Source organism: Mirounga angustirostris, unplaced genomic scaffold (genome assembly GCF_029215605.1).
Source record: "Mirounga angustirostris isolate CCGP_5_RB_7025 unplaced genomic scaffold, mMirAng1.0.hap1 SCAF_1, whole genome shotgun sequence".
Lineage (NCBI taxonomy): Eukaryota > Metazoa > Chordata > Mammalia > Carnivora > Phocidae > Mirounga > Mirounga angustirostris.
Window position 1 is genome coordinate 26,085,215 of NW_026991709.1, and position 14,124 is coordinate 26,099,338.

Sequence of the window (14,124 nt, forward strand, 5' to 3'; positions counted from 1 at the left end):
AAAGGGGATTATTTCACTTTAATGTGTTTAAATATTTAACAAAGAAAAAATATAAGAATTTAAATTTTTCTTTAAAAAAATCAACTTTTTATTAAGCATAACTTTCCCCAAGGCAACTGTATCAAAATGTGCATATAAAAGTCTACAGGTTATTAGTAGTACTAATTGAAAATATAAATACAATAAAACATCTTTCAGCCATCAAAGTTGCTATAGATAGGACTTTCCTAACCAAGAATTTAGCCTGTATTCACTTTGATACGGCATCTGACTTACATGCTTAGTGCCACTGCATATAAAGCAGAAATGTTCTTGTATCTCTATTCTGGTTCTTTTTTTCAACACATGAAAGTCTTTAATAGATGTCTGAAATAAAGCCAAATAGTACAGTACTTCATTCGGATTCTTCAGTACTTCTTCATATTTATACCACCGTAATGCCATCAGTCTTGTAAGCGTACTTGAACTACAAAAAAGAAAGAGATGTAAGAATTTGGATTTTTTCCCCCAAAATTAAATTTTTTAAAAAAGATAAATACTTTTTCCCTTTACCCACATCTTTATAGTCATAAATTATTTGACTATCAGAAAATCACAGCTTGCTAATCATTAGAAGGCCTTGGTTATTCCAAATATTCCTGTTGTCATTTTTTTCTGATAAATTCTATTTAAGTATAGAGTACCAGAGAAGTGCACAAATCATAAGGATGCATATAGCCCAAACGTTTGAAAATATGTGGAATTTAAATTCTGCAACCTCAACAGGAAACTTGTTTTTAAACCTTAGAGACTTTTCTAGTTTTAATATTATCTTTGATAAACAAATATCTCTTTTAATACATTTCTAAACATGATAATCCTTTTTTCCTGAAATATGAATTGCTATTCAAAACAGCCTATTTTTCTAGGGGTAACTGGCATCACAGGAGATTAGTTTTATTTAAGTTTGAAAATGTTTCAGTTTTGTGTGATAATGGCGGTTGTAAAGGTGGCAGGTTTCAAGTATTTTTATCATGGAGTTAGATAGCATTTGTTCTTTTAGTTTGCCCATGTTGCAGTTACAAGCTTGTTGGAAGAATTAGAAGCATAGTAGCCATACTGTCAAGAAGGGAAGTATTTTTGGCACACATCTAGTAACCAGATTTTTCTTTCCACATTAGATTACTATAAAACCTAAATCTCTCATTCATTAGTGCTGACAGCTAAATGGCTGAGTGCCTTGAAAAAGACTAATTTTGCATTTGACTGTGTGTTAGACATACTACCTGTAGAAGATTTTGCCCTTTGATTGACTATCCAGCCTCCCACCTAGCTAGAAAAGTTATTAAAGCAAAAGAAAACTCATCAATACAGCTTTTCCAATCCATTCTAATGAAAAAATCTTTCTCTCAGTGGTTGGGTCTTAAATTCAGTCTAGTAAGCGTGAGGTACAAGTTTGTCAAACTTAACGGTATTTAGGACTCCAGGAGTTGCAACATCTCTAAGTCTGTCTCCCTTAGACAATTTAGGACTGCTCTAATGAAGACTATTGCTTCGTAATTTCAGCTTGAAAGCCTTTTCAGGCTCTTTCAAACGGGATTGTGACACAATAATTTGTTTTAATTTTCCACCTTATATTTGTAGGTGTAACTGCAAAGCTCTAAATTCAGATATTAAACTTGGACATGAAAATTTTAATAGGTAAAAAATACAAGTTATTTTGGTAAGTTCTATTATATCAATACTAAAGTGCTTATTTCCGGTTTTTTAGTGTTATCTTAATATATTTTACTTTTAAGCAAACTTACAATTCAATCTAAGATTAATAAAGCATTTATGTTGACTTCTACTCAACTATCACTGTTAAAGTGATTTCTTATTGATTGGGAAGAAGCAAAACTTAAACACTATCATGTGCATTCACCTTGCCAGAGTAGCCGTTCTATCCATTTTCTAGATAACATTAAATAAGTTTTAAAATTTTTCATATCTTTGTGCCAATAACTTATTTAATCCTCATAATAACCCCATGAGGTAGGTACCATTATTATCCCAATTTAGGTAAGGACTCTCAGAGAAGTTAAAAAATGCCCAAGATAATAGCTGAGAAATGAAGCCCTAACTCAAACCAACCTGGCTTTTGTAAAGCCAATACTTGATGGTGATACCTGGGTTCAGTTCATTATTGATAATACTGTGAGAAGTTTCAGTATCAAGCCAAGATTTGAAAAAAAGTAACAGATGAAGCAAGTGAGGATACAAGACATTAAAATATCTGTTGGTTAACAATAAAGCCTTGACAAAGTCCCTTATTTGTTTGAACTATAAGTCAAACTGCAATAGGAAATACAGCACACTTGACAGGATTGAGATGACAAAGCAAACTGTACCAATGATAGGTCAGGGGAAAGATCACATGGAGAAGTAGTGGTATTATTAAGGCCCAAGTTTATCATCAAAAGAAGTTTAACTTCCTTTAGTTATCAAGTATTTGGTGAGTTAACATCGTATTCAGTGTTCTTATAATATTCTCTGGAGTCTGTACTGCAGTTGTGAAAGGCAGTAATACTGTGAGATTTGACAGGAAACAACAATATCACTAAATTACTAATGGAGCATAGGCTTATACTGGGACGTTGTCATGCAAGCGCTAATTCAAGAAAAGGCTTATGTAATTCCTGTTTAAAATGTACACACTTTAGGGGCGCCTGGGTGGCTCAGCCGTTAAGCGTCTGCCTTCGGCTCAGGTCATGATCCCAGGGTCCTGGGATCGAGCCCCACGTCAGGCTCTCTGCTCAGCGGGGAGCCTGCTTCTCCCTCTCACACTCCCCCTGCTTGTGTTCCCTCTCTCGCGGTGTCTCTCTCTGTCAAATAAATAAATAAAATCTTAAAAAAAAAAAAAATGTACACACTTTATTCACCACGGAGTTTATGGTCTGTCTCCCAATTTATATAGCATTAGGCACCTTCCAGATTCCTTTGTTCTTTCATGTAATTTAATATATTTTTTTAAGATTTTATTTATTTATTTGAGAGAGAGAATGAGATAGATCATGAGGGTCAGAGGGAGAAGCAGACTCCCTGCCGAGCAGGGAGCCCGATGCGGGACTCGATTCAGGGACCCCAGGATCATGACCTGAGACGAAGGCAGTCGCTTAACCAACTGAGCCACCCAGGCGCCCCTCTTTCATGTAATTTAAAGGATAACATAAAGAATGACATGGAAACCCCATCTAATCCTTGTCAGAAGCAAATTCCCCATTAGTACTTGTAGCAGATACACCACTGCAATTAGCGTGGTTTGATGTTTATTCCTTAAAGCACATGATCAGCACAAATAAAAGTGCTAAACTTTGTTTTTACCCTCAAAGGAGTAACTTGCTACAGAAACGACTCCCATAAGTTACATAATTGGAGCCTTGCTTAAATTTCATAGGTCTTGAAAATACCAAGTATTCTGATGTAGACATCCGTAACTTGGCTTTTTTAAAACGCCACCATTTTTGAAGGGCAATTAAAATTGTAAATGCATATCTTTTGACCAAGAAGCTACTTCTAGGAATTTGTCTTCAGAAATACTCAAACAAGGGGGCCATTATCTATGTAGAAGTATTTATTGCAAAATTGTGAATGGCAAAAACAAAAATCTAAGTAGCCAACAAGTAAACAGTAAAATCTGAACATCTACTAAAGAGAATACTATGGAAAATATCATGTAGCTACAAAAAAATAAATAAATAAATAAATTGGGGAAATACTGCAAGTGGGAGATGAAAAATATTTCTATGATGGTGCCAAAAATTGTCCAGAAAAATAAATACCAAATTAACAGTAGCTAGTGTTCTCAGAGGCAGGGGAAGGGGTCAGATACAAAGAACTTTATTTTTGTAGATTGTACATTTCACTCTTTAGTTATACTGAGCATTATTACTTTGTAACTAGTGGGGCAGAAAGACAAAACATTTTTTATGAGCACTTAATTTAAGACAAGTTTGGGGGAGCCTGGGTGGCTCAGTCATTAAGCGTCTGCCTTCGGCTCAGGTCATGATCCCAGGGTCCTGGTATCAAGCCCCGCATCAGGCTCCCTCCTCGGCGGGAAGCCTGCTTCTCCTTCTCCCACTCCCCCTGCTTGTGTTCCCTCTCTTGCTGTGTCTCTGTCAAATAAATAAATAAAATCTTTAAAAAAAAAAAAAAAAGACCAAGTTTGGTGGACTTATTTTTAACAAATACAAATGTATCATTGATAGCCAAATTGCATGTATGTTTCATGGGCAGTCTATTACATTTCTGAATTAAAGGATTGCAATGTGGTTAAAAATTTTGTTTGTTGATCATACTGTGTCTAGAAGAAAACGCCAAAGAGACTCCAAAGAGAAAATTTCCACACCATGTTCCAAAATAATAAATGCTTTTAATAGAGTGGTAGTATTATATACTTTTACTCCACTGTTTCCAGTTATATGTAAATATTAATTTCATAAGAAAAAATTTAAATAGTGCTTTATGGGAGAGAACCCCTAATACTAAGAAAGAGTACTAAATACCTGGAAATAAACTAACAACAGAAAGGAGTGAGTCAAATGGAGAAAAATTTATAAAAATTTACAAAAAGAAAAAGAACCAACTAGAAGAATATGCTGTATTTCTAGATTGACTCAACACTATGGAAACTTCACTTTTCAAGTTAATACGTAAAGTCAATACAAATCATAATTAAAATTCTGATAAAATTGTAATGGAACATGAAACCCTGATTTTAAAAAGTTTACATAATGGTAGAATAATTCTCAAAAATAACCAAGAATTATTTTTAAAAAACAAAGGACAGGGAGTATTTTTACATGATTTCTCAATATATACTCAAAAGTATAAAATAGGACTGAACAATGACCAATGAAACAGAATTACAAGTGCACGACCAGAAACAAAAGTTTAATGTATGGTGAATGTGACTTTTCAAATTGAAAATAATTCACTAATAAAAAAATTAATAGTGAACTGTTTGAGTATGCATTTTTAATTTTTTTTTGAAGTTAAAGTTTATTTTTTTATTTATTTGAGAGAGAGAGAACACGAGCAGGGCAGAGGGAGAGGGACAAGCAGACTCCTGGCGGAGCAGGGAGCCCAGCGCGGGGCTCGATCTTAGGATCCCAGGATCGTGACCTGAGTAACGGCAGACAATTAACCAACTTGAGCCGCCCAGGCATCCCAAAGTTTATTTTTTTAAATAATCTCTACACCCATTATGGGGCTCAAACTCACGACTCCAGGATCAAGAGTCACATGCTTCTCCAACTGAGCCAGACCGCCACCCCTGTATGCATTTTTTTTTTAATTAAATTCCTACCCTAAGCTATAAAAATATATCCCAGATAGATTAAAGATAAAATGTTAATTATGAAACTAAAAGTACTGATAGAAAATATGAAGGGAGATATTTACTAACTTTAGCTTAGGAAACTTTTCCCAATTTTAACAGGAACGTTGGTGGTTTGGAATTAAAAAGTAAGCTGCATATCAAAGCCATCATAAAGTTAAAAGAAACTCCAAAGAGAAAATTTCCACACCATGTTTAAAAGAAAATGAATTACTATTCTGAGAATATGAAAAGCTTCCACATACAATTATTTAGCAGAGCTAAATAAATACAAAAAGATGCAAATGGCTAAAAGCAGAAGTGTGTTAATGGCACATTAATGACAAGGGAAATATAAGTTGAAGCCATGAAATAACCATTTTTCACCTAACAAATTGACAAACATTGGAAAGATCATGGTTTGCAATCTTTGTGAAAGACAACTTAACAATGTTTTTAATGCATATATTCTCTTAACCCCATAATTCAAATTCTGTATACCTAGAAGATAACCTATGGAACTACTTTTGCAAATGTATAAAAATGTACAATTGATGCATTATTTGCCATAATAAAAGATAACTCATTCATACTATGTAAGAACATGAGACCAGTAAAAGAATGATTTGAGTCTACTCATGTGAGAAGATGTTCACCATATTGGGGGACTACCAGTAAGTCCCTTTCATTCTAAGATAAACCTATGTGTGTTTTACTATTCTCATCTTTTTTTTTTTTAAAGATTTTATTTATTTATTTGAGAGAGAGAGAATGAGAGACAGAGAGCACATGGGAGGGGGGAGGGTCAGAGGGAGAAGCAGGCTCCCCGCCGAGCAGGGAGCCTGATGCAGGACTCGATGCGGGACTCGATCTCAGGACTCCAGGATCATGACCTGAGCCGAAGGCAGTCGCTCAACCGACTGAGCCACCCAGGCGCCCTTTACTATTCTCATCTTACACGAGGAAACTGTCGAGAATATTCAAGTAAGTTGCCCCAGGTGACCTAAATTATCAGGGCTTCAGATCCTGGTAGTTTAACTCCAGGACACATGTTGGGAACATAGACTAAACTGTTAGGAATAGTAGGTGAGCAGTTTTTGCCATTTAGAAAGGAATAGAATAGATATTTTGGTGTTATTCTCTTGATGTAGACGGATTTGAATGAAAAAGAATAAACTACCTTATTAAAATTATTGGCCACAAGAGGGCATCAGATATTCTTTTTTCCAATTTAGAAGTGGAAGGCTGTATTTGTAGTTAATCTCCCTTTTCCATGAAAAGCACTAGTGGCTACAGTTTTTATTAAATTTTTTTTTTAGCTTTTAAGTTTTTAAAATTTTTGGTTTTTTTTAAGTTAAACCATTGCTTTTCCTATGGATCTACATGTAGGATTTTCATTGGTAATGGGGAATTCTAAGTATGCCATGCTTACACATTTCTTTATTAGAATTATTTTTCTGCTAACAAAAGTAGTATACGTTTAGGAAAAAAAATACCTAAAAGCACAGAGAAAGATCATTAATCACCTATAATCACTCGAGCAGAGATAACCACTGTTAATATTTTATTAGATGGGGATATTTAAAAGGAGGACGTTTTGGGGCGCCTGGGTGGCTCAGTAGTTAAACGTCTGCCTTCGGCTCAGGTTGTGATCCCAGGGTCCTGGGATCAAGCCCCGCATCGGGCTCCCTGCTCGGCGGAAAGCCTGCTTCTCCCTCTCCCACTCCCCCTGCTTGTGTTCCCTCTCTAGCTGTCTCTCTCTCTGTCAAATAAATAAATAAAATCTTAAAAAAAAAAAAAAGAAAGAAAGTTTATGCTTGGGGCACCTGGGTCGCTCAGTCGTTAAGCGTCTGCCTTCGGCTCAGGTCATGATCCCAGGGTCCTGGGATCGAGCCCCACATCGGGCTCCCTGCTCAGCGGGAAGCCTGCTTCTCCCTCTCCCACTCCCCCTGCTTGTGTTCCCTCTCTCGCTGTGTCTGTCTGTCATATAAATACATAAAATCTTTTTTTAAAAAAAAGGAGCTTTTACTTTATATGGTCCTATACTGTTGTATTATGAAACATATTCATTTTATGGTCACACAATTTGAAAATGTGAAACATTTTCTTATGTCTATTTTCTTTTTTTCTAAAACATGATTTTTAGCAGTTTCATGGTATTCATATGTATGTGACTCAACCGATCTTTATCATTAAATATTAAGCTACAAATCTCTTTTGGAAATGTCTTCAGTCATATATCTAAATATATACCACCTTTGTTGGAGTGGCATTGGGTGCAGGGGAGTATTCCTTTCAAGTTTAGAAATAAATGGACAAGTTGAAGGGCGCCTGGCTGGCTCAGTTGGATCCTGTGACTCTTGATCTCCGGGTGCTGAGTTCAACCCACCTTGGGCCTAGAGCTTAATTTGGGGGGGCGGGGGGGGAAGAAAAGGACAAGTTGATCATGTACCAGAACTGCCAACTTTTTGAATTCATATAGGAAATGTGTAAATAATTAATTTTAGAGTTAAATTAATAAGTAATAAGCCAATGTGATTGTTTCACTAAATTCGATAGAAAAAATGTTTTTGCATCTTATAAATCATGAATCAAACACTTCTTCTAAAGAAGTGAAATTAAGTTTACTGATTAAAATGAAAGTATTTAAAAATTTGAGATTTGTCTAAAATGACTGGAACATGAAAAATGTGAAATTTAGTTTTGTCACCTAAGTGAATCTATTTCATGTTTCCCAATGATAAGAGACTATATTTAAAATCTGATATTGATAGCTAGTAAGATCCTTTGGTAAATAATTTTGAAGATACCATTTGTGATGCTTAACAAACTGTGAAATCTGGGAGGGAATACACAAGAAGTTAAAATACAGGATCTAACAGGGATTTGGCACACAGATTTACAACAAAATCCCTCTCCCCTGACATAATTAGGAGTGCCAATCAAAAAAGTTTTAAGTGGAAAACCATTTAAAATGATGTATCCCTTATATAATTTAAACATTATAAATGTTTAAAGTGTATCAATATACTTTGTCATTATTTATGTAGTTAGGAATTTTTCTTAGAATATGGGTCCACGGCAGGGCAGTTAAGCGTCTGCCTTCCACTCAGGTCATGATCCCAGAGTCCTGGGATCAAGGCCCCCCTCAGGCTCCCTGCTGAGTAGGGAGCCTATTTCTCCCTCTGCCTCTGCCCCCCTTCTATCCCCCCTCCCCACTCATGCTCTCTCTCCCTCTCTCAAATAAATAAAATTTTTAAAAAATGTATGGGTCTATTGCTAGGAGTTGTGTTTTCTTTTTCCCATAACCTACATCCATAATATACTGATCCTAATTTAAAGTCTAGTTTCTTTGTAGCTGAATGAAAACATTTTGGAGCTATGTGCCAGCAGAATCATTTCCTTAAATAAGTTGTCTTCACTGTATCTAGTACAGCTGATATGTACAATTTACTTAAACTATGTAATCAGCAACGTTAACAGCAAAAATGGGCTTGGTACCAAACAACATGCACTCTAGTCATAACCCCCAGTGAGAGCATCATTCCATCTGGGAGAAAAGTGAGCTGTCAATGCTCAGGGTGCCCTGGGCACTGGTGACCGTGTTTAGGAAGGGACAGAGAGCCCTCGTTAGGCCAGAGTCGGCTCTTTTCCACTGGCCTTCTGCCTGGTTGGTGTTGCTGCGAGCAGTGAGAGATGAGAGAGAGCCACACACTCTAAATTCCATTTTTCTTTCCTTTCATATGGTTGTCACGGGGCCCAGACTGCCAAGAACTGGAAGTCCTTAGAAAAATACCAGTTCAGGAGTCAGGAAACCTGAATTTTGTTCCCAACTATGTGGCCTGGGGGGGATTGAAACCTTTCTGAATCTTGATTTTTTCATAAAATGGTACTGAACTAGCCTATGGATATTTTGGGTTGTTTTGTTTTTATGAAACTTAAACTGCCATGTCAATTTTCTTAACTAAATTACAAATCTTTTGCCCATATTGCAAAAAGTTTAAATCAAACCTACATAAACTTGGTAACAGCCCTGTTGGCTACTATCCAGTGTATCTTTACCTTCTCCTGGGCATAGCATATAGTATCTTTAAGTTGGCTAAACAGATTACATTCCATGTAATTATTTTACTTTTGTTCTGTTGTTTCTGTGAACACATAAAAGGTCCCCTCCTTGTTAGATCAAAACTAGTGGAGGCTAAATGTCAGAGGACTGTGACTTTCCAACAGGCTCCAATTCAGTTATTGGTATCTTCTGTATCACACTCTCCTCTTAGAATTGCAAGGTCAGGGGCGCCTGGGTGGCTCAGTCGGTTAAGGGTCGACTCTTGATTTCGGCTCAGGTCGCGAGCTCAGGGTTGAGAGCTCGAGCCTTGCATCGGGCTTCCCGCTCCCTCTACTCTCCCCGCCCTCGTGCCCTCTCTCTCTCAAATGAATAAATCTTAAAAAAAAAAAAAATTGCAAGGTCATTCTACTGTTCCCTAGAAGTGTTCTCGCTGTTGACAGTTCCGGGACTACGTGAGAGGGAAAATGTCCTACCTCGCAACATTAAGAGCACGGTGCCAGTAGCCAACATTCAACTTGGAATTGACCTGACCTAACAGGGGACCTAGACAACTCTTCTTTCCAAGGGCAAGATAACTCATTTTCTTCATTAACGTAGTTCTGTGCTGACTCCATGCAACTGCTATGAGCCCAAACACCAGCAACCTGAAGAAACCACAGACAACTTGAGAAAAAGCACACTGTGATGGGGTACGTGTGGCTATGACTTGACGTGCACACAGCCAGAGTGCTGCAATTACCATCAGCAACACAGATTACTGAGAATCTCTGTGTTGATCATTTGGATGTAAAGATGTTCCACCTTTGAAAGGCCTGACATCTGCTTAAGGAGAGAAGACAAGTGACACTCAGCTTAGGGAGAAGTCGGGTTGAACCAGGAGGCTGGCTTAGGAAGGGTTAGGATTACATGATCAGAAAAGGCTAAGACCATAAACAGAGTGAAAGAGAAAGGGTAACCTGGAAAAAAAAAATTCATTTCATATGACAAAGGGCTAATTTTATTAATATTTAAGAGCTCCTCCGAATTAGCAAAATAGTAATACAGAAGAAAAATGAGCAAAGCGTATGAACACAGTTCTCAAAAGTACAGAGGGCTTTTAAACACAGGAAGGTAATCAAGTGAATAAACAAACAGAATTTTAACCCATGAGATAAATTTCTTCTCAGAAATCAAGAAAGATCAAAAAGTTGGATTAAGAGTATGGGTGAGGATTTGGGGCGAGATAAGCACTCTGATCCATTGCAAGCATAAGCTGCTGTTAACAAGAAGCTATTTTAATGATAGCTATCAGAATATTATTTACTCAGCACCTCCTTCTCTAGACATTTACCTTAAGGATATAGTTATACATATGCAAAACAACATGCATGCAAATCTACTGCTTGTAATTTTATTCATTATATCAAAAGGATGGTATCAATTTAAATGGTCCTCAGTTGGAGACTGGTTAAGTTACAGTGTATCACTATGATGCAACATATAGTTTTGAAGACAAAGGTTTTAGGTAGGTAGATAACATAAAGGAGAAGAGATACAGAATAACCTGAGAGGATTTGTTAAATTAAAAATTTCATGTAAAACTTTATTTAAAAAACAAAACATGTATATGCAAGTGTAAGCATAGAAGAAGTGTGGTAGTGGAAGGGCAGTTGTGAAAGTCTAAAATCAGGCTAGAATTTGACCTTTTAAGTTAGAGGTTGTCCTGGAAAGCTTTTGAGCAAGAGAGTGAGCCTAAATGCTTTAAGAAAATTAACCTAGAAATGGAGAGTTTTAATCAACTCTTGTCTAGATCATAGGTGATGGTAGAGCAATGGCCATCTATCTGCTTCCACAATCAGGTGGATTTTTTTTTTCTTCCTGAAGTGGTCCATATCACCTCTTCATGTCTTCCTGGGGTTAAAAACTATTTCTCCAGAAAAATAGCTTCATCTTGTCAGCAAGATTCATAAGACAAATCCATAACTACATCATCAACTCCTTTTTCACTTGAAAAACAGATATGAGGTTAACAGCACATATGGTCACTCCATATTTGAAATAAAGATAGTACACTTCTGGGGGAGGTGATGGGGGAGACGGACACCATTAAATAACTTTGCTGGCATAGTTATTTAGGGGCTGGTATTTTTATTTTCCACTAAAAATTAAGCAAAGAAACCCTCTGGGCATGTGTTCCATGCCAACTTTCACTATTTTATTAGTTCTTCTTCATAATTTCCAATCATCATTACTGACATGGGTTGAATTGTGCGCCCCCAAAACTAGGTTGCAGTCCTAATCCCCAGTACCCCAGAATATAACCTTATTTGGCAAATAGATCCTTGTCATTACAATTAGTTAAAATTCGGTCATCAGGGTGGGCCTCAATCTAGTGGCACTGGTGTCCTTATAAAAAAGCAAAGTTAGGACACAGAGATACCTGTCAAGGAACGGGGATCTAAAGAGACACAAAGAGAAGACAGCCACCTACAAACCAAGGAGAGCAACCTGGGCAGATCCTCCCCTGACAGCAATCCGAAGGGGCCAATTTTGCCAACACCTAAATCTCAGACATCTAGCATCCAGGACGTGAGACAGTAAATTTGTTTAAGCCACCCAGTTTGTGGTACTTTGTCACGGCAGCCCTAGCTAACTAATACTATTATACACAGAAATTAATAATAAATGACTAGTCATTTCAGGCTATTTTAAAAGACTTGAAAACAGTTGACTTTTTTTTTTTTCGGAAATTAAAATCTTCTAAGAAATGGTATTTTAGTTATCTAAGTAGGTCTCCCTAAATTCTGATAAGAAATATTAGTATACCACAAGTAGGCAATGATATTTAAGGCTGTACGTTTTTTGGCCTCTCTGAAGGTGTACTCAAAATATTTCTGGAAGTTTGTGAAGTCCGAGAAAAAAATATACCACCATTAATGACTTAGCACAGAAACCAGTCATCTGCAAAGGGTTTCCTAACAATTCAGAGGTTCCCATACATAGTTATCAAAATAACCCTGGAGAGAAAACAGTCACTAACTTCACTCCAGACCACTCAGCAGCATCTCTTCTCAGGAGGGTTTTACAAGTTTACTTCTAAAATGCTTCTACACTTGTCCAGTTTTTTATAATAATTAGGCTTGTTCTTGTGTTTGCTCCTATCTGATCAGGTCACCCACCCCCTTCTGTATTTGTACAACTTTTTTTTTTTTTTAAGATTTTATTTCTTAGAGTGTGCGAGTGGGAGAAAAAGAATCTGAAGCAGACTCTGCACGGAGCGCAGAGCTGGACACAGGGCTCGATCCCATGACGGCTGTGAGATTATGACCTGAGCCGAAACCAAGAGTCTGACGCTTAACCGACTGAGCCACCCAGGCACCCCTGTGCAAGTTAACCTTTTAAGCCACGTGCACTTTCCTCTCCCCACACATACTCACTCACCCTTTTTCTCCGGACAGTCTTTTTGGAAGCGACCAAGGAAGCGGTCTTGGAGAACATAGGACACATACCAAATCAATGCACACTTGCCCCCAGTGCTCACAGTCTCCTTTCTGAAAACTCACTCAGCATTTACTGAGCAATATGCAAGTCAGAGTTAGGCACTGAGGATAGAGGGGAGTAAATCCACTTCAAACTTGTAAAAGGGCGTATTAAACAGGTTAAACAATTGGAACGCAAAGGATTTGGGCCCTAAAAGACTTGTACTGGCAATGTTGAGGGCCCAGATGCACCCCTAATTTATCTTATAAGTGAGGGGAGGGGTGCAAATCAGGAAAAATGACTCAACTTACACTTGCAGGCCAGGTAAGCAAGACAGGACTGTTCTCTGGCTTAAGAAACTGCACACTTGGGCGCCTGGGTGGCTCAGTTGGTTAAGCGACTGCCTTCGGCTCAGGTCATGATCCTGGGGTCCCGGGATCGAGTCCCGCATCGGGCTCCCTGCTCGGCGGGGAGTCTGCTTCTCCCTCTGACCCTCCTCCCTCTCATGCTCTCTGTCTCTCATTCTCTCTGTCTCAAATAAATAAATAAAATCTTAAAAAAAAAAAAATCTTAAAATCTTTAAAAAAAATTAAAAAAAAAAAAAAGAAAGAAACTGCACACTCACAAAGGTATGAAACCATGGCCCCTTAGCTATTGAACATGGCTACTGCATAAAGATGCACCTGGAGGTGTGGAGAAAATAAACCGTAGAGACGTGGAATGGACCTGGAAAGCTTTTATATCAGGTTGATGATCTGGTTTTTAATCTGATCATATTAACATCTTAAGACAACCAACCCACTATGACTTAGTGGATTAGGGGACAAGGACGCAGGGGAAGAGAGTCAAGATCATGATGGTTTCAGGTACTTTGTTGGAGACTGGCAATGTTTTTACTTCTAATTTCCTGCATCTTCTCCCCCCTTTCTCAATCTCCATTAGTTAAAATTTTCACAGCTCTGTAGTGAAACGAGAAGCAAACTGATAGATCACGGACCTTATCCTGAAATTTATTTCTTGGTTCTTCATTAACTCTAGAATTTTTTCCTGCAACAACTTTTTCTATAAATAGTTACCAAATTTAGAAAAATCACTTAAGTAACAAAACAACACATCACACTTGATTTAGATTTCAGAAATACCAGCACGAAAAACTGATTTGGGTTCCTAGGACTGGCTTCATGATCTTTTCACTGTTGACTTTATTACATTTAGAAATTACATTTGATTATGCCTTAGGCTTAAAAGCTATCGACCATTTTTA

At 37.4% G+C, this 14,124-nt stretch overlaps 1 protein-coding gene across 1 annotated transcript in view; it reads right to left on the minus strand.

Moving 5' to 3' along the window:
- Positions 1-106: 106 nt before the first annotated feature.
- The window catches only part of CXADR (CXADR Ig-like cell adhesion molecule), a 55,826-nt gene continuing 41,808 nt past the window's right edge, over positions 107-14,124 (minus strand). Inside the window, exon 8 of the mRNA XM_045902629.3 lies at positions 107-466. Within this exon, the coding sequence (XP_045758585.1) occupies positions 425-466 (42 nt within the window). The 3' untranslated portion in view covers positions 107-424. The remainder of the gene's footprint in view (positions 467-14,124) is intronic.